This window comes from Carlito syrichta, unplaced genomic scaffold (assembly GCF_000164805.1).
Source record: "Carlito syrichta isolate Samal-C Ts95f unplaced genomic scaffold, Tarsius_syrichta-2.0.1 Scaffold120443, whole genome shotgun sequence".
NCBI lineage: Eukaryota > Metazoa > Chordata > Mammalia > Primates > Tarsiidae > Carlito > Carlito syrichta.
In genome coordinates, this window is record NW_007064539.1 from 304484 (window position 1) to 327368 (window position 22885).

The 22885-nt window shown below is 48.5% G+C and overlaps 1 protein-coding gene across 1 annotated transcript in view; it reads left to right on the top strand.

The window, feature by feature from the left end:
* Positions 1–20782, top strand: part of SEC16B (SEC16 homolog B, endoplasmic reticulum export factor) — a 44612-nt gene extending 23830 nt beyond the window's left edge. The window contains exons 12-25 of the mRNA XM_008047978.1: positions 666–783; positions 3034–3145; positions 5360–5465; positions 8916–9056; positions 10502–10615; positions 11438–11513; positions 12907–13206; positions 14005–14072; positions 17575–17727; positions 17948–18046; positions 18468–18576; positions 18709–18788; positions 19996–20094; positions 20711–20782. Coding sequence (XP_008046169.1) covers positions 666–783; positions 3034–3145; positions 5360–5465; positions 8916–9056; positions 10502–10615; positions 11438–11513; positions 12907–13206; positions 14005–14072; positions 17575–17727; positions 17948–18046; positions 18468–18576; positions 18709–18788; positions 19996–20094; positions 20711–20782 — 1647 coding nt within the window. The remainder of the gene's footprint in view (positions 1–665; positions 784–3033; positions 3146–5359; positions 5466–8915; positions 9057–10501; positions 10616–11437; positions 11514–12906; positions 13207–14004; positions 14073–17574; positions 17728–17947; positions 18047–18467; positions 18577–18708; positions 18789–19995; positions 20095–20710) is intronic.
* Positions 20783–22885: the final 2103 nt, after the last annotated feature.

The following is a 22885-nucleotide window of genomic DNA, read 5'->3' on the forward strand; positions in this document are numbered from 1 at the left end:
GTGTGTGTGTGTGTGTGTATACGTGTGTTTAAGAGCTGGGAAGAAAATGAATGGGGATGGAGTCTTGGCCAGGTCACTTGGCTGGATTTTCTCATTCCTATAGTGACAGTAGGAATTAGACTTCATAGGGTTGTTGTGAATATTAAATCAGACGATGTGTGTGAAAGGGCTTTATAAAACCAGAAGATAATTGGCCATCTGGTAAGACATTATGCAGGCCCCTGTCCCCCTGACTTCTGTGATGGGCTATGGCTTCCTCTTCTCATGAGCCAGGGATGTTGGATCCTCCTTCTCCCAATGAAACATCTGGGGTTTTCTGGGTTTTGACTCTAGCTATTTGGGGTGAGGGCACTGGGAAGAAATTTGAAAATTAGTAAGTGACCAGTGATGCAATTTTGCGTGTCCATCCCCCCAGTATCCCCACGTGTGTATGTATGTATCTGTACATCCCTGTCTGTCCACCTGTCTATCTATCCTTCTGGGAGTTTTGCCTTTTTAAAAAGAGAACTTTAAATCGACTAATGGCAGTATTGCAGGCAGTGCTGCGGGCATTCCCTGAATGCCTCTACACCAGGGAATAGACAGCAGGCGGCTTTCGATTACCTACATTCTGGCCAGTCCTTAATGATTCCATACTTTTCCCTTATTTTTCTGCTACTTTTCAGTGTTGTGGAGACAAGCAGTGGGGAGACTGGAGGCCTCACTTGGCTGTGATCCTGTCCAATCAGGCTGGGGACCCGGAGCTGCATCAGCGTGCAATTGTCACCATGGGGGACACTCTGGGTAAGCACACACCCGCTGACCCTTCTCTCCTCTGGGATGTGTCCAGTCCAGCTTTTGACATTCTGTCCTTCGATTCTGGGCAGGGCCACAGTCTATGCTCCGGACTTTTCCCAGACCCAGAAGCCTCTGTGTTTGGGGGAAGAAACACCAGGGAAAGGCATGTCCTTCCCACCTTTGTTTCCAAATTTCTGCTGTGAGCGAATGCAGGCCAGGCCCTGAACCCTGGTGCAACTGCAGGAGTCTCCTCTCAGCAGCTGATCTCCTGCCCTTGGGGGAAGTCCCCTTATAGATGGAGCTCACAAGTGGGACACTTCTCTCCTGCTGTCCCTCAGTAGTCTGGCTCAATCAGGTAGGAGATTCTGTTTTGGCCTGAACCACTCAGGGTGACTATGTCATCCTTATTTCTACCATCTCTCTGTGATTGTGGCCTTGTAAGCACTTAGGGGGCTTTTGAATATTCCGTATCAATGGTTCTCAAGTTTGGCCAAAAAGTAGAACATCTAGAAATCATGGTGCTTAAACTGGCTATGTGGAGGAACTGAAATCACTCTATGAAAAAGATACCTGCACACGCATGCTTATTGCAACATTATTCACAATAGCAAAAATGTGGAACCAACTGTACTGCCCATCGACACTGGACAGGATAAAAAATTGTGGTACATATACATGATGGAATATTCTGTACCCATAAAGGACAAAATTATGAACTTTGCAGCAACTTGGATGAATTTAGAGTCTATCATACTCAGTGATCTATCACAGAAACAAAGAACTGAGTACCACATGTTCTCACTCATAAGCAGACCTTGAACAATTATCATAATACTTTAAGAAAGGGATTGGCAGTAGTGGGAAACTGCTGGGGGGTGGGGTGGGGACCACGCTTCATCTTTAAGGGTATATGATCTCAAACCAGGTGACGTGGGGACCAAAGTGAGGCCCAAACTTTACCTGTGTAATGACCATTTGTATACCTAATTCTGAATTGTACCTGTCTTTAAAATTAAAAAAAAAATAAATAAACGAGCTATGTGGCAGATTGTGCCAAGTCAGAGGCCACTCAGCATCCCAGGTGAAAGGGAACTTATATTTGTCAAGCCCTTCCTGGTTGCCAGGCACTGTGCTAGGTCCTGCATCTGCTTAATTCAGTGTTGAGGCAATGGAAAATGTATGGGAGAACATTTTAAAATGGGAAATAATTTGGTAATTAATGTGGTTTCTATGAGCACTGGGAAAAACCTTCTATTATCTGAGTTTAGCGGGGGAAGCAATATTGCCCCAGGAAGCCTAGTTGAAAAACGATCCTCCCAGGGGTCTGCTTCTCTGCTTAGATGCAGCCATTCATTTTCCTTTCTCACCTCCAGGGGGAACTCAAATGTTTAGGGAATTCCTCATCAAAAATCCATCAGGGGAGGCTGGGTGCAGTGGCTCATGCCTGTAATCCTGTGGGAGGCCAAGGTGGGAGGATTGCTTGAACCCGGGGGTGTGAGACCAGCTTAGGCAGCATAGGGAGACCTTGACTCTACAAAAATAAATTAACTGGGCTTGGTGGCATGTACCAGCTACTCAAGAGGCTGAGGTGGAAGGATCGATCTCCTGAGCCCAGGAGGTTGAGGCTGTGGTGAGCTGTGACTGTGCCACTGCATTCCAGCTTGGGTGACAGAGTGAGACTCCAACAACAAAAAAATCCATCAGAAAATCTGTGAAATAGTGTCACACTCTGACTGAAGAGAAATGTAATGTCTGATGCCGAAAATGCTGGTAGGAGAGGGAATGGGGTTTGGGGTCTGTGACTCATGCTATGAACAGTTCATTCATTTCTTCCCACAAGGCTTCTCTCCTCTGGGCCTGGAGTCCACCCTTTCTTTCTTTCTTTTTTTTCCGAGTTGGAGTCTCACTCTGTTGCACAGGTTGGAGTGCAGTGGCACACTCACGGTCACCCCAGCATCAACCTTCTGGGCTCCGGTGATCCTTTTGCCTCAGCCTTCCCAGTAGCTGGAACTACAGGCCCACACTCGCTTGTCTAATTTTTGATTTATTGTAGAGATGAGGCCTCGCCAAGTTGCCCGGGCTGTCTCAAACCTGCAGGCTCAGGCAGTCCAACTCTCCCCGGCCTCCCCAAGTGCTGGGATTACAGGCTGAACCACCAAACCTGGCCTACCCTTTCATCCCTCTTCAATCCCACCCAGATGTCGGGTCCCCACACAGGTATGCACCATGACCGCCTCTTGTTCTGCTTCCCCACAGCTGGGAAGGGGCTGGTGGAGGCAGCCCACTTCTGCTACCTCATGGCCCATGTGCCCTTCGGCCACTACACTGTGAAGACGGACCGTCTGGCCTTGCTGGGCAGTGGCCACAGGTATGTGATCCGGGAGAAAGGACAGGGAGGACGTTTTCCATGGCTTGGTTTAGCCCTTGCTGGGTTTCTTGGGTCCAGTTTTCATTTTCTCATGTGAACTTCAGCTACTACTGGTCCTTCGATCCAGGGTTGTTTTCTGTGCAGGCCCGGACCAGGAGATGCCCAGTGCGCGCATCAGGGCTTCAGGTTGGAGGTCCTGCTCTGGGAAATCGCCGGTCGAAGTTTTTGTGTTGTATTGTGCCTCTGTGGCCACTGGGTGGCAACCTGACTCCACAACCAGACTGTCTCTGAAAGTGTTTCACCAGGGGAGGCATCTGGCTCTGGTTAGGTGGCCTTGGGCCTCTTCTGAGAGCCCACCTTGGGCAGAACCTGAAGATGGAAGAAGCTTATGTCTAGTCCCTCTTTGGGGCCCCAGCATCCCTATAGTGACTTGGTGCACCAGCTTCGTAGGGTCCCACTGGTCACCTGTACTCTGCTGGCTGTAACATTAGGCTTTTCTCCCAGAAGGACTGTACACCCTTAGAGAGTGAATAAATGGATAACGGCCATTTGCTCCCTAGTGTCCTTCCTGTTCTGGACCTCTCTATCCACCACCCCATAACAGTCAAGATTTGCTGAGCTCTTACGTTACACCGGTCATTTCTGTGCACTATTTCCTGTAATTCTTACAAATTTCTTTAATGAAGAAGGCATTTGTGTGTGCCACATATACCTTAAAATGTATACATTTTAAGAAAGGAAAACATTGTATTAAAATTGTATTGCTCAATATATACTGATAACAAACAATGAATACAAGTCACATTTGATTTCTGCAATTACAAGAGTTGCTCAAAGTGGTTACCGATAGCATCTAGACACTTCTGATTAGGGTGAGTATCACTTAACATCTCAAAATGTGTATATATTGTTTGGCACTCCTATATATATATTTACACACACACACACACACACACACACACACACACACACACACACACACATATGTGTGTATACACATATATCTTACCCTTCCAAAAAAGCTATATTTTAGTGTGATGTAAAGGCAACATTTCAAGTTCTTCTTTAATCAACCACCCAGTTTACCCCTAAAAGTGACAAAGAATCAAAGTCTCATACAGGTCAAGTGCAGTAAACTAAAATGTTCTCTCAGCAGAAAACAGCACTAGAAAAAGTAACAGTTATAGATGGGAGGTGACTGGTTTTACAGTGGCTAAGAAGGTGTATTTAATCCACACATCTAGGGGAGGGGAACCCAGGTGGGTTATATAACTTGTTTAAGATATTCCAACTAGGGTGTGGTGGAGTTGGACATGGGATCCGGGCTGTTGGGCTGGGAGACCCTTACTTTGAACAATTGCAGCAAACGGCCACCTGCCTGTGGTAGCAACACACCTGTCTCATCGCCTGCTCTTTCCTGGCCCTGGTCTCTGAGAACCTAATTAGCTTGTCAAAGGAGCCCTTCTCTGCCATATGTGACCATAAGGGCTTATGGGTTACCGTGTTTCCCTCCTATGCTTATGTTGTACCAGGATATCTCTGGAAATAAAGTCCTAACCCCCAGGAATGACCTGGTGGCTGATTTCAAACACAAGTTGTGGAGGGGAGGGGCTGTGGGTTGTGGGACTCCTGTCGCCCCTCTCCACCCCCATCCCCAGATCACAGTCATCTGCTCCTCTTCCTCCTGGCAAATGAACATCCAACCAAGGTCTTGATTTCTGGTCAGAAGTTCTCCTTATTCTCTGTCATGCTCTTGTCTTGGTGCTCCTGGAGCATCACATGGCCCTCTCTTTTATGCTAGCTTGCTCAAACTAGGGGTACCTTTCATAGGTCACATCAGGCTTCAGGGGAGCAGAGGCAGCTCTCGGCGTGTCGAAGAGGAGGGCTCAGTGCCCCTCGGAGCAGCTTGCCTTAAGTTACCCTCCAGCAAGAGGGCAGGCTACCCTCCCTTCCCACAGCCTCCGCCTCACAGTACCTCTGGGGTGGTGCATAGTTCTTTTCTGTTCCTTCCCTAGCCTCAAGGAGGCAAAGGGGTAAGAGTGAAACCCAGTCTGGAGGCCCAAGATCTTTTTCCTCTCTTGAAGCTGCTGTAGAGAACAGCCTAGGATGGAAATTCCACCAGGACAGGATGCGGAGGGGCCTGGCTAACTTCAGGGTTTAAATCCCATATCTCCCCAAGTCTCAAAATTTTTTATTGTTGTTCCCTGCTTTCAGTCAAGAGTTTTTGAAATTCGCAACGACTGAGGCCATCCAGCGGACGGAAATCTTCGAGTACTGTCAGATGCTGGGCCGCCCCAAATCCTTCATCCCTTCTTTCCAGGTAACTGAACCCAGAGGAGGCTCCACATTCCTGCACCGGGCGGCGGTGGCAGCAGGACCTCCAGAGCCATAGCTGGCCCATGGTACCTGGGACTGAGTCGACCACGGAAACTTCCTCATTAGCTTGAATGTGGAAAGGCTTAGCATCCCTTTCTATGTCCCCTAAAGGCCGCCTTACAATACGAGAGCAAAGTCTTGCAAGAGACCTCTGGGCTGGAGGCTTTTCCTTCCTGCTGACATGCGAGACTCCCCCTGCCTTGCCGGCCCAGACTCGCTCCTGCCTTGAGCCCTTCTACCCTTCGCGCTCTGGAAGGCTCTTCCTCTTCTCTCCTTTCTGCTCAGCCTCCACTGCTGTCCTGCGGGAGACGGTGGGAGTGCCGGCCCTGGGGTGGCTGCTCCCGCCTCCTTCCTTCCCCATCGCCTCCTGCCTACGCACACCTGCCTTCTTCCTATGCTCACCTCCTCCTCACTATGCCCACCCATCTCCTTCCTACGCTTACTTCCTTCTCCATACATCTGTCTCCTTCCCAGGCTCGCAACCCCCTTTCTACACTCACCTGCCTCCTTCCTTTGCTCACCTCTTCACTGCTATGCCCACCATCTCCTTCCTACGCTCACCTGCCTCCTTTCTGTGCTCATCTCCTCCTTCCTATGCTTACCTCCTTCTTACTATGCCCACTTGTTTCCTTCCTACGCTCACTTCCTCCTTACGCCATCCACCTCCTCCATCCTCCTCTCACCTGTCTCCTTCCTACACCCACCTGCCTCCTTCCTATGCTCACCTCCTCCATTCTTCACTCATATCTTCATTCCTAAGTTCATCACCTCCTTTGTACGCACCACTGTCTCCTCCCTACGCCCACCTCCTCCTTTCAACAACCACATCCTCCTGCCCACGCCCACCTGCCTCTTTCCTATGCTCACCTCCTCCATCCTATGCTCACCTCCCCCTTCCTACGCTCACCTCCTCCTTCCTGGGCTCTTCTCCTCCATCCTAGGCTCACCACCACCTTCCTACCCTCACCTTCTCTATGTTATGCTCACTTCCTCCTTCCTATGCTCACACCTCCTTCCTACTCTCACCTCCTCCATCTTATGCTCACTTCCTCCTCCCTACATTCACCTCCTCCATCCTCTGCTCACCTCCCCCTTCCTACGCTCACCACCTCCTTGCTGTGCTCACCTCCTCCATCTTATGCTCACTCCTGCTTCCTTTGCTCACCTCTTCCTTCCTTCACTCACCTCTCTCTTCCTACTCTCACTTCCTCCATCTTACGCTCACCTCCTCCTTCCTCCATTCACCTCCTCCATCCTACACTCACCTCCTCCTTCCTGCGCTCGCCACTTCCTTCCTACACCCACATGTCTCCTTCCTATGTCCGCCTCCTCCCTCCCACGCCCCCTGCTTCCTGCATCCGCGTACCTCCTCCTCCTTCACCAACCTGCCTCCTTCCTGTACCTCTTCTCAGGTCTCTACTGGGCTCTTGTGCCTGTTGCCTCTGGAATCCCCTCCCTGTTGTGTCCTCGGCCTTCACCCTCCTTTCCTCACTCTCAGGGCTTCAGCAGTGCGGACAGAGTCCGCACCGCAGGCTCTGTCTTCTCTCCTCCACTTCTCTTTCCTCTGCTTCTGTCCTCTAGGTTCTGTCCTCCACTTCTCACCTCTCATTCATGGCGACTGGTGCTGACATCGTGTCGTCCTCCCGTCCAAATCCTCCTCGTGCTCTGAGATCCAGCATCAGCTTTCCTCCGTGAAGGCTCCCCTGGCCGCTCTCACAGTGTGACCACAGTGGCGGCCCTCAGTGGTCTCAGCTGTGAGATGGGGGTGATGGTGTGCCTTGTCATGAAGCTGGCACTGGATGGAGTGAGCTTCTGTGACATACAGGGACCGTGCCTGGCATGAGCCACTGCTCTCAGAGCTGAGGTCATAGTGGGTGCAGCGCTGGTGCCCACAGCTGGACCCCAGGCCCCGCTTAACATTGAACTTGAGCTGCATTGCATTTTCTTTCCTCTTGTGCAGGTACCTTGTCTTTCTGCCTGAACTGTCTTCTTCAGGCAGAGACATTTCCAGTGATCCTTTGTGCCCCCTTCAGTGTATGGTATTGAGAAAGCATACGGCAACAACACACACACACAATACGACACAGACAAGACCTTGAAGGTGAATGGCAGTATGGGAAGAGATGGCCCATTGGGTGTCTCCTCTTCTGCAAGGGTTTTGCCAAAGCCCACCTTTCCCAGCACAGCCTTCCTGGTCAGCTCTGCCTACAGCTCCTCCTTTGGTATTCTGGTCTTTTTCTTCCCTTCTGTCTCCATCCCACCTCTTGGTCATTTGGGGCTGATAGTGGAGAGATTAGCTAGTTTTACTGACATGCCTGCAGTGTGCTACTATGCTTCTTTTTTATTTAGAGTCAGGGTCTTGCTCTGTCACCCAAGCTGGGATGTAGAGATATGATCATGGCTCACCACAGCCTCAACCTCCTGGACTCAGGTGGTCCTTTCTCCTCATCCTCCTGAGTAGCTGGGATTACAGGCATGCACCACCACACCCAGCTAACTTTTTGCTTCTCTTGTAGAGATGAGGTCTCACTATGTTGCCCAGGCTAGTCTCTAACCTCCTGGCTCAAGCTATCCTCCTGCCTTGGCCTCCCAAAGTGTTGGGATTACAGGCGTGAGCCACCACACTCTACTGCTGTTATGCTTCTTGTGTGTTATTTCTAATCCTGTGAGGTAACACAATTATCCCCCTTTTTACAAAAGAGAAAACTGAGACTCAGAGGGATTCTGTGCTATCGGCTCCCATCACTTACATATCATTTGTTCTAAGTACTTTACATGGTTTATCCCATCTAATCTTCACAACAACCAAGGGGGTAGGAAATACTGTCATTCCTCTTCTAGTGGGGAAACTTAGTCACAGACAAATGAGGTAGTTAGCTCAATGCTTTCACACCTTGCATGGAGCTTGGATTTGTACTTGGGTCCATCTGACACCAATGCCTTCACACTTGATCCTGCCTAGTCACACATGCCTCCATGAAAGCTCCCCTGTTTTTGTCAGCACTCTCCACTGGCTTTATGGCCCTGAGACTAGGGTCTGTTTTGCTTCTCTTGTCTGTCCCTTTGCTTCCTGGCCTGTACTTCCGGCTCTGCAGAGATAGTAGACTCCTTAAGGATTCAGAATTCCAGTATGCCATCCATAGTGACCAGTGCTTAGGAAGGCTGGGCTGCTGGGACTTCTGTCCTCTCCACCATAATGCAGGACCTGCTGGCTGGACTTGGGCTTGTGCCCACACACAGACAAAATGTTCCAAATGGAACAAGACTCTTGATATTTGGATGCTGGAGTTAGCAGAAGCCGGCTGTCAGCTGACTTCCAAGAAGTCTTATCTGCATTTCTCTGTCTCTCTGTCCCTGCCTGGATGGACTTGTCACTGGCTCTGTCTCCCCACAGGTATATAAGCTTCTTTATGCATCCCGTCTGGCAGATTGTGGCCTCGTGTCCCAGGCCCTGCATTACTGCGAAGCTATTGGTGCGGCTGTCCTGAACGAGGGAGAGAGTGGCCACTCTGTGCTGTTGGGGGAGCTCATCAAGGTTAGCCTCTCAAAGGGTTCTCTGCTGTGGCTTTATCTCCTTGCTTCAGAGGAAGCCACTGTGGCGCGGCATAGATGCCACATCTCATCTTCCTTGAACATGCTGCAGAATTGGAGCCCACCATTGCCTTTGGGCATGTGTGCGTGCCCAGATACGATAAGAGGAGGCCAGCGCGGCACACAGAGGGACACTCTGGGCAGGCGTGGGGGCTGGGGGGCTGTAGGCCATGCGTGTGACTTGGAAAACTTAGTCTCACATCTGCTTTTCTGGTACAGTAGAACCGCATGCTCCAGCGAGCTGTTCTAATTATGAAAGCTGGGCTTAGAAAACATATTTCAGTGATTAAAACAGGAAATTGATCCTTATTAAAATGCTTTCAAATGCATGGAATATTTTATCACATGTGGGATACATTTAAAATAGAAAACAAAAACATATCAACCTTTAGTTCCCAGGGAAGAAAACAACAATCAGGCAAATAGTTGTTCCAATTAATTGAAGAAAAATCCATTAGCAAGAGAGTAAAAAGGCAACCTCCTTGTGCATTTTTGTTTTGCTTTCGATGAGGATGAACTGCTGGATTTTGTAACCAATAGCATTTGTGGTGCTGAGCCCCCATGCCCCAAAATTCCTGCCAACAGGGTGATATTGTGCAGCACTCAGGGACCCAAATGTGCAATTGGAAAAGTCTGGGGACTTGAGGACGGAAAGCAGCATCAACGCCATGCAGGAGCTTGCTAGAGATGCAGATTCTCAGGCTCTACACAGCCCTCTGAAATCAGAATTACCATTACCATTACTTTAAAAAAAAAAATTTGCTCTGTCACCCAGACTGGAGTGCAGTGGCATGATCATAGCTCACTGCAGCCTTGAACTCCTGGGCTAAGATCTTCCTGCCTCAGCCTCCCAAATAGTTAGGACTACAGGTGGGTACCACCATGCCTGCCTAATTTTAATTTTTTTATTTTTGGAGAGACAGGTTCTCACTATGTTGCCCAGACTGGTCTTGAATTCCTAGCCTCAAGCCTCAATCCTCCTGCCTCAGCCTCCCAAAGTGCTGGGATTACAGACACAAGGCCACCACACCTGGTCAGAATTAGCATTTTAACTGAGTCCCTGGTGACTCCTGTGCACACAGAAGTTTGATAAACACTGTTACAGAACAGGCAGCTTTGCAGAGAAGTAAAACCGAGTGACTGTTTCTCCTCATATTTTATTTAGCATCTGACACTCAAGATGGATTAATTGTTATTTATGTCGTAATTTTGGGAGGATATCTACTGAATTTGCTATTTTTGCAACCATTCCTTACGATGGTGTTTACCAGTGAGTTAGGTTCTCTCTCCTTTTCCCTCATCGTCTCTTTCCCCATGTTCTTCCCATTTCTCTTACTTCTCTCCCCTGTCTTGCTTTCCGGCCTTGACCTGTCTGGAAACCTGGCACAGCTAGCCGAGAAACTGAAGATGTCAGATCCTCTGGTTTTAGAAAGGCAGCGTGGGGACAGGGATCTGGAGCCGGACTGGCTGGTGCAACTTCGGGCGCAGCACAGGAGACTGGAGGTGAGTGGGGCTGAGCTGGGGGGAAGGCTCTTTGCCACCTTCTTCCCCGACATAGAACAGAAAGGTACTGACACAAGTCCTTGGCCCTCACGCATGGCAGTGACTTCTCCCATCACAAGTTGCAGCCTCGTGTCCCCACCCTGCCCGCCTCCTGGGTGGAAGCTTCCCCCCACCCCAAGTTACCAGGGGACATGGTGGGACTCTCTTCACAGTCACTCCTGCCACCCTTCCCTGAGGTCCCAGAGAATAGGCTTCGTGACCATCAAAGCTTCCCTGTATTCGTGAGGCACAACGGATCACAGTGGACGCGTGTCACTTTCATGTAATGTGGGGCAATTTCTTAAAAGACTTTGAGCCTTTCCCTTTTGTTCCCACAATTGCAAAAGCTGCCGGTTGTAATCAGAACAGTAATTGGAATAAGGCCACCTCCATTTCCTTTCTCCTATTCTGCTCTGAAGAAAGGACAAGGTGGATTTTTAAAGCACACACAGCCTCTACTGCCTCTGTCTGCTGCAGGTGCTGAGGTCTTGTTTGGTTCCGTCCACGTGCCCCTTCCTGTGGGATAATGGGTGATCCAAGCCTCCAGCTGCCTCTGCCTACTCTGAGCTGAACTGGGAGACCTGGGAGACAGCACCCCATCCACATGGCACCCTTGAGCCTTCAGCCGAGGAGTCCTAACCTTGTCACTCCCGCTGATTTAATTTTTGAACCACCTTGCTCACTTCTGTCACTTTCCTTTTGATTTATTTTTGAACCACCTTGCTCCCTGTTCTTGTTGTTTCCTTTGTGTTGCTTAAAAGAATTTTACTTTATTTTAAATAGCAGAAGGTAGCAGGAGATGTTGGGGACCCCCGTTCTGCTCACTCGGATATTTCGGGAGCCAGAGGAACGACCACAGGTATTCTATATTATGCGTTGAGTGTATGAACAGCTAATGTTCAGGGTCCGATTACAGGAGACAAAGTAATTTACAAAAGCACCCATCCTTCCCTTCCCAGAGGGCCTCTGTAAATCTGCCCACCGTCCTGGCCCCTCCTCTGAGCGGCTGCCATGGCCCCACGTGCCCCTGACTCTTCTAAATTTCCGCAGAACAAGAGCTTCTGCTTCACAATTCCAGGTTTTGAAGTACCCAAGTGTTTTATGTGTGGCATCATATTGTTAGCTAATGGTTTCAGCGATATTCAGCCCTTCTCCTGCTCCGGCTAAGTCTGTTGAGTCCAGAGATGGCGGCTTATCTGTACCTCATGTCAGTACTGAGGACGTGGGAAGCTCTTCCAAGTTTTGAGCTATCATTCGCCATTTAACTGTGAGAGCAGGGTGTCTGGAAGTGTTTCCCCAGCGTATCTGCTCTTCCCCTGGAAACTTCTTTGAGGCAGGTGGGCAGGTCTCATATCCCTGGCGAACTTACATCCTCCACCCCCATGGTGGGTTTGGGAAGGGCTCTGTTCTTGCCTCTTCCCTTCTGGCCACTTTCCAGCCCTGGGATAAGCCAAGGAAGGAAGGCAGGGCGGGCCTTGGTCTGTTTCTTGGCTTTGCTGCCATGCATCAGGATCAGCAGAGGTGGAGGGATGGAGGGGAGAGGCTGAGTGCCTCTGGGTGGCTGCTTCCTGCAGCCCTGTCTCCTGTTGTGCAATGGAGCAGGCAGGTCACCCACACCATACCAATGACCTTGGGCCAATCATTTTACAGGTCCTCACCTTAGCTTATCTCATCCTCAAGGTCCCTTCCAGGGCAAGTGTGCTCTGATTTGCCAAAAGCAAAGCCATTATTTCTGTGGTCTGATTTGGGTTTTTAACTGGAGACTTTCTAAGTTTCAAATACCCAAGCTCATTAGGAATTCCTTCAAGAGGAAAGAGTTGATCCCAAAATTTTAAAAATGTGCTGGGCATGGTGGATCACGCCTATAATCCCAGCACATTGGGAGGCTGAGGTGGGAGGATCACTTGAGGGAAGCAGTTTGAGGCTAGTGTAGGAAACTTGGTAAGACCCCTCTCTCTACTTGGAAAAAAAAAAGATGTGGAGTTAGACGGGTTGGTAATTTTGGCCCTCTCAATCCACTAGTTAAAGGCTTGAAGAACACACAAAGTAGTGAGGGAAATAATTCTGTAAACAGCAGTGAGAGGTGTTGCAGTTATTCTGTGTTTTGTCATTACATGTGACTTGAGGCCACATCAAACCTGTTCTTGGGACTGCTTTCCAGAGAGGACATGAGCAGGAGTGTCTCTGGTGTGACCAGTTTACAGACACCACATTTTAAGTCTCACTTCCTTCTCTTTGTCCTGTATCCTTAGAAAACACCCTCTACCAGGATCTTGTTGAATGTCAAGGCTACTCAGAGGTCCCCAGGCCCAGCTCAGCCCTGTGGCCCATGCTGGAGCAGTCCCACCCAGCCCAGCCAAGCCCACAGCGGCCCTTTCTTCTCCAGTCGGGCTCCTATCCAGTCGGTGAGGATGAAGGGCAGACAGGGGCATCAGTGCCTCTGTACTCAGTTCCTGAAACCCATCTTCTGGGGACTGGCGACCATGTGACGGTGACAGGGGTCCCTGGAGGACCGGTCTGGGAGGAAACACCCCAGATACACGCTGGCCCTGGTGAGACCTGGCAGCTAGGGTGACTGCTTTGGGTGCAGAGCCTAGGTGGGGAGGAGGCAGGTGAGGGAGGCTCAGGGAGTCAGGAGAGGTGAGGTTGGAGCTGGTGGGGTGTGCACCTACCCGCGGCCTGTGGTTTGTCAGCCACCGTGCAGGAGCTTGGTGTCCACACAAAGGAGGGTGCCTCTTCCAGCTCAGTTGACCTCTCCACAGGGACCACGTAGTTCCTAGGAGATAGATTGCAGGGCGGAGAAGTGAGGGACAGGCCCCCTGTTCCTCATGAACACCCTAGCATAGGCCAGGCCCTCTTTCTGCAGTCGTCCCGCCACCAAGAGCTCAGGAACTCCAGCAGAAACTTGTATCCCTGTCCTGGTCCTGGGTTTCTTCAGGTTGGTCAGGGCTTGGACAGAGGGGGTCATGTAGGTGAGCAGTGCCAGGTGATGCTAGGGAATGCTTGGAGCCACATGGAAGGATCTTAGGCCTTCTAAGAGAAGGTTCTGTCCAAGCTGGAGAGTCAGGTGAAGGGAGGGTGGTGGAGGATCCTGTGATCTACTCAGAATTGCTCAGATCTCTAAGATTCCTAAGGAGTGACTTTGACCCTGGGGATCAAGGTTGGGTTGGCTGGCACACCTGGGTGACTGAGGTTGCGTGGAGTCCAGCAAGCAACCTTTGAAACGACTGTGCTGTGTGGGGAGTGTCCCCTGTGGTCGAGAAAGCTGCTGTGTCCCCATTCCCCTTCTCCAGGAGAGGTGGAGAGAGCACAGCTTCCCATGACCGTGTTTGTTTTTGTTTGTGCTGCAGGAGAGAGCACAGTGTCTCAAGAAACTTTCCAGTCTCCTGATGGTCAGAAGGTCATTTCCAGCCCACAGGTGAGAGGACAAGGATCAAAGCTGCTGCCGCTCTCTCTCACACTTCTGGTTTTGGCCACTGCCCTGGTTTCTTCCCTCCTAGCGTGGTCATGGCTCTCTCTTCCACACTGTGCCTTGTTTTGCTCTACATCTACTCCTGGGAGTTGGGCAGGAGGCCATGTTTCCCTGTGTCCTTATTGAGGACGGGGAGTGGAGCGTTTAGTCTTGGCCTCCCAGATCTCTGCCCGTCTGCTGTCCCCTTCTCGCTGCTGTACCAGACGCTGGCCACACCCTGCCTCGTCACCAAGCACTCTTGATATTTATCTCCTTAGTTTAATTTTTCACCTTGTTTCATTTCTTTTTATTAATTTTTTGAGTTGGGGTCTCACTCTGTTACCCAGGCTGGAGTGCAGGAGCATGATCATGACTCACTACAGCCTCAACCTCCTGGGCTCAGGAGATCCTCTCACCTCAGTCTCTTGAGTAACTGGGACTATAGTTGCACACCACCACCCCCGGCTAACCTTTTGGTTTTTTTGCATAGATGCAGTCTCACTATGTTGCCCAGGCTGGTCTTGAATTCCTGGGTTCAAACAATCCTCCTGCCTCACCCTCCCACAGTGCTAGGATTACAGGCATGAACCACTGTGCCTGGCCTATCTTGCTTCATTTCTAAGGAAATTCCGTGGAAACTCTGATACGCCTGCCTATGTCTTTCTCCTCTGCTAGGCTGGAGGCCTTGGAGGTGACTGTGTCCATCAATCATGCTATCTAGCTGCTGATGGAATGTGCCCCTTCCTTCGAAAGTGGGCAGCATTGGTCCTAAACCTTAGGTATTCTTCTGCTTTGCTTGGTTGGAGGGTTACAGTCATACACTTTTCCCAAGAAGAAACAGGCCTAGAGATCTTAAGAAACTTCCATGTTTTCCTGTTTTATTTTTTATTCTGACTGAAAAAGCACATTGTTGTTATAGAAAAATATAAAAATAGAGTATCATATAAAGTATAAAATACCACTTGTAATAAGATACCACTTGGAATCTAACAGTCAAATATTTTGGTTCTTACAATATTTTTTCTATATGTGCCTATACATGTGTGCGTATATACAAATATATATGTATTTATGTATAAATGTGTATGTTTTTAAATGGTTAAGACCATATGTATGTCGAGTTTTATTTCTTGTTTAACACTATATAATGAGATTTTCTATGCCATTCATAAATATGATTTTTAATATTGGTATGACAACATTCACCCTATGAAAGTATCACCATTCATTCATTAATTTATTTGAAAATATTCACTGAGTTCTTGCAATGCACCAGAAACTGTTACAGGGTCTGGGGCTCCACCAGAGGGTCACAAAAAGCTGCCTTCATGGCACTCAAGGCTAGCAGAGGTGGCTAAAAATAAATAACTCTGTGCACAAGGTGCCTAACTGTGGGTGGGGGTGGCCAAGGAAGACATCTCTGAGGAAGCCTTTGAGTAAAGACCAGGTTGGAGTGTGGAAGTGAGCCAGCAAGATATCCAGGGGGTGCGTGTTCAAGGCAGAGAAAACAGCAGAGCAAAGGCCCTACCAGGGGCTGTCGCGGTGTCACCAAGGACGCGCAAGAGCCCCGTTGTGCCTAGAGAGTGGGGAGCAGCAGGGAAGAGGGCTAAGAAACGAGGTGGGGAAGGCAGCAGAGGCTGGGCTGTGGTAGACCTCAAAGGCCATGGCAAGGAGCTCCTGTTTTAGTTGGCCATTCCCTCGGTATTCAGCATTTCAAGTGTGTCACTTTTCTTTTCTTCCCCCCTTGCTTTTTTCACTCATAATCAAGGAAGACCCCCAAAAGCCCAGAATTTATTGATTAAAAATGGTTTATTTATTCTTACATGTTTAAACTTTAGTCACCTTCAAAGTACTTTGCATTTGATGCAATAGACCTATTGAGACACATTTTCCCTTGTGCAGAACAGTTTTGAACTGGTACATTTTGATGTCTTCTGGTGCTCCTGCTGTTTTTTTGTTCCACCTCTTCCACATCAGCAAAACATTTCCATTGGAGGACTCTTTCATCTGGAGAAACAAAAAATGTCGCTTGGGAAAAGATTGAGTGAATAGGGAGGGTGGGCCATGGGGTCCTACTGTTTTTGGTCAAAAAACCACTGAACACTCAGTGTGGTGTGGGCAGATGTGCTTGTAAATCACCCGTCATGAAATGGGCAAATGCACCGAAAGAATCTCCAAAAAAAAAAAAAATTCACTGAAGCCAGACGCACCATCTCACAACAACGCTAGCTGGTACACTCATCTGATGGGTTCCTAGAACACTTACCTATGGAGGAAGCCTGAACTATCAGGGCTGTCCTCCAAAAAGTAATTCTGTTTTTTAGGGGGTCGCCCCTCATATAACAGACAGTGATGGGCACCCTAGCATACAAGCCTTTGTCTATGTTTTGAGTTATTCAGTTATGAGAAATTCCTAGAAGGAAAGCTAGACTGCCTAGGTTTGAACTCTTGCTCTGTCATTTACTAGCTGTGTGATCTTAGATCGGTTGCTTAACCTTTCCGTGCCTTAGTTTTCTTATATGTAAAATGAGATGATGAAAATAGTACCTATCTCCCAGGACTGTTGTAAGGATTAAATGAATCACTAAACATAAAACATTTTGAATAACTGAATAAAAAATAAAGCTTTGTCTATATTTTGCTAAAATATTTCCAAAGTATGTACCAATTATGCTTTATTGAAAGTGTAAAATGTAAATATAGCACAAAAGGGCAATATGTCATGTGATTCCACTTATATTAGATCAATAGCATAGACAAAAAGTAGACAGAAAGTAGGATTGAGGGGGATATGGAGAGTTACTGTTTAAGAGGTGCAGAATTTCTGTTGGGGGAGATGAAAAGATTCTGGATTGGGCAGTGGTGATGATTGTACAATATTATGAATCTACTTAATGCCACTGAACTTACACTTAAAGTGGTTAAAATGGCAATCTTTACACTGTGGATATTTTACCACAATGAAAAACAATGTAAAGGGGTGTGGGTGTATTTTGCCCCCTTTGGTGTGCATGTTCACAGCTGACCTTGGGCAAGTGTGATGGGAAAGGAGTGCTGAGGTGAGTTGGGCTTGGTGGTTGCTACATTCCTCTGGGTTTGGGGGTGGGGGGTTTGTGGGTCTCTGTGGGGTGCTTCCTGGCCCTCTTCATCTCCAGCAGCTACGGTCCATACCCCCTGCTCCAGGTCTTGGTGTAGTTCTGGAAATATCCTGCTACTGGAGAGGTATCACAGCAGACAAAACTCTGAAGATGAGGGATAACAGGGAGACTGGGTTTGGGCTCTGACTCTGTCCTAAGCCTTCGCAAGTCCTTTTTCATGGCTGAGCCTTACTTCCTCATCAGTAGACTGGGATCCTGGAAGAGTAACCCCTTGGGAGCTTGAGCGGGTCAGGTGAGGGAGCATACCTGAATGTGTTTGGTAACCTGCCATGTGCCACACATATGCTAGTTCTTATTTTCTTTAATTCTAGGCACCACTGGTTTCCAGAGCACGAAGTATTTCCGAGAGTTCCGCCAATTCAGTCAAGGAGGGTGAGGAGGAGTCCTCCGATGAGACTGATAGAAAATCTTCCCAAAATACTGCCCAGGGAGAAAAGCCAGGAGATGGGAAGGAGCATACAAAGGTGAGGGGACTTGTTCTTGTCTTGTGTCCTTCTTTCCCCTGTCACTCCCTTCCTCCATGCTGGAGCAGAGCTTGGAGTCTGGGCGCCTGCTGTGTCGCTCCCTCCCACCAGCTCCCCTCCTCTTCCCTCCCCTCCTCACCACTGTCATATTGGGGTGGCCTAATCTAGTTGTTGGGAGAAGCCAACCTCTAGGCTACAACAATTCCTCTTCCCCTTCCAGAGCTCAGGACTTGGCTGGTTCAGCTGGTTTCGATCAAAGCCTTCCACCAACGTGTCTCCCTCAGGAGATGAAGACTCATCTGACAGTCCTGACTCCGAGGTAGGCTCTGTGGGTTACCTGTGGGGTAAGGAAGCCCCCTATTCCATGGGTCTTTCAGAGGAAATTGCCTCAGTGCCTTGGAGCTCTTGAAGCTGGCCTCCGACTCTCTCCCCTAGTTCAGTGAGATAGAGGTCTCACGATGGGAGATTGTGGGACATGAATTGGTCCTGGGAAGGCAAAGGCAGATTATGAAAGGCCTTGGAAAGTTGGGATGAAGAACTTTTAACTTCAGGGGACCAGCAAAAAAGAGCTGTCCAGATTATTGAGCAGAGGAGTGACATGAGGAAAATGGTGTTTTGAGGAGAGTACCAGCAGCAGGTGGTGGAGGAGGCCACCATTGTGGGTCAGGAACACAAGTGGGTCGCAAGAGTTTGTTCACCACCAATGTCACCAATGCTGCCTTTCTTTCTCTACCAAGCAGGAGACCCCCAGAGTGTCTTCTCTCCACCAGGCTAGCCTGGATCTTTCATCGACATCTTCCCCCGAGTTACCACCTCTGTTGGGTGCTAGTGCCTTCTCTGGGGTCTCAGGTACCAGCCTCACATCCTCTGGGCTGCCTGTGGTCTTGGCACTCTCAAGGGTGGGGGAGGAGGGTTGCTTTTTCGGAGTGGGGAAACCCCAGTCCTGAGCAGAGAAAACAGCTCTGACTTGTTGCTTTCCAGGTAGGGGTGAAGGCCAAGGATCCGTGTCCAGTCAGGGGACACCCTTGGGCACTGGGATTGGAGGCTTGTCTGGGCCTGAGGTGAGCAACCCACATGCTGGAGCCTGGGACCCCAGCCTGTGTATGAGAACTGAACTCTCGGTGTGGTCCGTGTGGGAATATGGAGAAAGCTTCTGCATTAGTTTGCTTAGGCTTCCATGTTGAAGTACCACAGTGTGGGAGCCCTAAATAACTGAAGTTTAATTTCTCAAAGTTCTGGAGGCTGGAAGTCTGAGATCAAGGTGTCAGCAGGGCTGTTTCTTCTGAGGCCTCTCTCCTGTGTCTTCACAGGGTCTTTCCTCTAAGTGTGTCTGTTCAAATTTCTTCCTCATACAAGGCACGAGCCATAATAGATGGGGGTCCAGCAATAAGACCTCAACTTACCCTTAATGACCTCTTTAAAGATCCCTGTCTCCACTGGGCACATTGACTCACACGTGTAATCCCAGCACTTTGGTAGGTGGAGGTGAGAGGATTGCCTGAGCTCAGGAGTTCAAGACCAGCCTGGGTAACTTGGCGAGACCTTGTCTCTATAATAAATAAAAAAAAATTAGCTGAGTATGGTGGTGCATGCCTGCAATCCCAGCTATTTGTAAGGCTGAGGTGGAAGGATTGCCTGAGCTTAGCAGATCAAGGCTGCGGTAGCCATGAGTCTGCCATTGCACCACAGCCTGGGTGACAGAGTGAGACTCTGACTCAAAATAAATTAAATAAACAAATACCTTATCTTGAAGTAAATATTGTACTTTCTGAGATAATGGGGGCTAGGGCTTTAACATAAGAATTTTTGCGGACACACAGTTCAGCGCATCACAGCTTCCTCAGGTGAAGTCTGGGGAACTGCCTCTTCCCCTGACCCAGTAGGAAAGCCAGAGTCCACCAAAGACTGTGGCAATGACTGGGATCAATTCTTAATGAGTTGTCCACATCGATAAGGATTTCATAGTGCTAGGAAAACGTTTTTATTTCTTGAAGGCTAGTCAGAGCACTCTTGTCGTATTTTAGGCCTGCTGAAAAATACAACGTTGCTTTTTATGATGATGTCAGTATAATTTATTGTGGCTTTTTCTTCTTGCCAGCACTGCCACTCCAGCCCCAGGGGTTGGTTGTGCCCATGGAGCCCTGCTTGTTTGTTTGAGACCCCGTGAGTTCTACCAAGAAACTCTTCCTGTGTGCTTCCTGAAGCTGTGGACATTCTGGAATGTGGGAGGCAGGCCCTGACAAGATTTTCCATTATGTTCCACCACAGGGTGTCTCCTTTGAGCTCCACTCCAGCCCTGGTGGTCTGCTTCCTCCACCTCCCTTGAAAGGGTCTGTTCCTCTTTACAACCCATCTCAGGTCCCTCAGGTAAGGAACGCCTCTCCCCATGCGGTGTGGGGGTTAGAAGCACAGGTTTTGGATGAAGGAGACCTGGGTTTATAATCCTATTTTACCATTTACTATATGTGAGTTCTTGAGCAAGTACGTGACCTCTCTAAGCCTGTTTCTGCGTCTCTAAAGTGGGGTGAGTAGTAGGTAGCTCACAGATAGGTATGTGAAGGGCCTGGTATACAGAGAATAATCAGTACATGCAGTTATCATTCATATTGCTCTTCACTTTTAATAAGACTTGAGATGTGAGAGATGCAGTTGGTATTGTTATCAGGGAGGTGGGTGCATGGTCGCTCTGTCCTGGGGGTGAGGGGATCCTTGCAAGCTCTAGGAAAAGCTGAGCTTCCCACTCCTCAGTGAGCTGGTGGACTTAGCTCTGCTCATGTGTCATTTGACCTCCCCTCATCATAAAATTGAATTTTATTCACCGTATTTAGGTGGCCAAGGTATTAGGTGAAGGTGGATGGTTAGAACACAGCCCTGGGAAATGTTCCAGAAAGAGGTGCAGGAGACTCTAAGTGCATCCATCCAGTCACCCTGGGCAGAATTGTGTTGGGTTGTCCTCTAGTATATATTTCTTCTTCTCTTCCAGCTGCCCATGACCACCAATCTGAATCGGCCAAATCGCCTGGCCCAGCGCCGCTATCCGACCCAGCCGTGCTGAGGATGGCTGCGTGTCCCGGCTCGACTCCCAGGAGTGCACCTTTAGCTCCTTTCCCTCAGTCTCCCAGCTCCTCTGCCTTACTTGGGCCCTTAAGAGGAGGCTTGTGCTAGCCTTTTGCCACCACTGGGCACTTAGAAGGCAAGGGAACAGGACCTCCTGACACAGGTGACTGGACACAGGCTTTCCTGACATAGGACTGACACAGCTTGTCTCTTAAGATTAGCTTTAGAACAATGGAAATTATTTCCTCAGATGGGAAGTCTGGGTCTAATAGCAGACTGGATATGAACAGAGTGACATGGTAGCAGTACTTAAGGTGTTGGCTTGAGGTCCTTGGGGAAGTTACTGCCCTGACAATCCCACCGCTAGAATCAACGATGACATCCTGGGCTCTGCAGCAGGAAATTGGCAGGGCGGGGGAGGGAAAAGGGCCCAGAACAATATTCGAGGTGGACTTTGACTCCTTCCTATCTTAGAAATAGTCCAATACTTGGTTCTAGTTAGTCAAGTTTTTATACTGAAACTTGATTATTGCTGTCCTTCATAATTTCCTCTTCAATGACATTTCAGCAGTTCTCTTTTTGGTCCTAGTTTTGCGCACATTTTCTGTGTGGTTCAGATTAATTATATTTCTCTCACTTTCTTAGCTGGTCCTATTTTTTCACATTCTGGCATGTGGCTATCAAGTTGGATTGCTGTAGGCATCATATTGTCATGGTAACTACTGAACCTAATGATGCCGGATGGAACATCAGTATAATAAATGATGGAAAACGGTTCCTCAAAATTCATCCCTTCCGTAAGAGGCGCGGAATGAGTGCCTGATATTGTTAATACCTCCCTTCCTACCTCGGGCCTTTGCAAATGGATGTTCGGAGGGTCACCTGCACGAGAGGGAGGAGGGGAACATCTTGGAAATTTCCATTTCTCTTTTCAAACCCAAAATAGGAATGACTCTTGCTGTTTGTCACATTTGCTGAAAATTGCTCCTCACAAAGAACATTTTTCGTATGTGTAATTGTACATACAAGTTTAGTACTTTGATGTTCTATCGTTCTGATGTTGACGGTAATTAAACCCAGATAATTTTATAGCAAATGCCTGTCTCTGGCTGATTTTTGCAGCGGGAGAAAGCACACTGATGGTCTCTTCCCTGAAGTCTTTCTAATAGTGGTTTCATTGTGTGACCGGGTGTGAATGGCTGGAAAGAGCCCTTTGTTAATGAAGAATCTAGGGACTGATCCTCTTAACTTCCAAGTCTGCTTTCATGTTATTATTTTTCCAATTTAAAAAATATGAACAAAACTCCTTTGATGCAAGTCAGTCACTTTACTAACTAAATGTTGCATATTTTGTCCCTAATTTTTTTTTAACCTCATAGATTAAATTAGAAAATATATGCATAAGTGTTTTGCACCTAGAAGGCCCTCAGTAAATGCTGTTCCTCTTTCTTCCTTAAAGGGCTGCTGTTCCCTCAGTTTGCTAGGCAGACATCCGGCATTCGTGTGTGAGTTTCTCAAGGGCCTAAGGGCCTTGTCTAGAATCCCAGCTCATCCACAGTTTGCCTTATAACCTTGGGCGAGGCTGCAGAACTGTCCTGTACTTCTATTTTCTCATCTATAAAATGAGGATGGTAATAATGAAATAGTACCTGCCCTATAGGGACATTGCAAGAATTAAATGATTTAAGCCCTTAGGAAAGGGCTTGGCATGTTGACCCTTGAACAACATGAGTCTGAACTGTGCAAGTCTACTCATCAGCGCATTTTCTTCCACCTTTGGCGCCCCTGAGGTGAAAGACCAATGCCTCCTCTTTTTCCTCAGCCTACTCAACATGAAAATGATGAGGATGAAGGCCTGTAAGATGATTCCCTTCCATTTAATGAGAAGTAAATATATTTTCTCTTCCTTATGATTTTCTTTTTTTTTTGAGTTGAAGTCTTGCTCTGTCGCCCAGACTGGTGTGAAGTGTCCACTCCTGGCCACCGCAGCCTTGACCTGCTGGGTTCCAGTGATCCTTCTGCCTCAGCCTTCTGAGTAGCCGGAATTACAGGCATGTGCTACCACACCCAGCTGATTTTTGATTTATTGCAGAGATGAGGT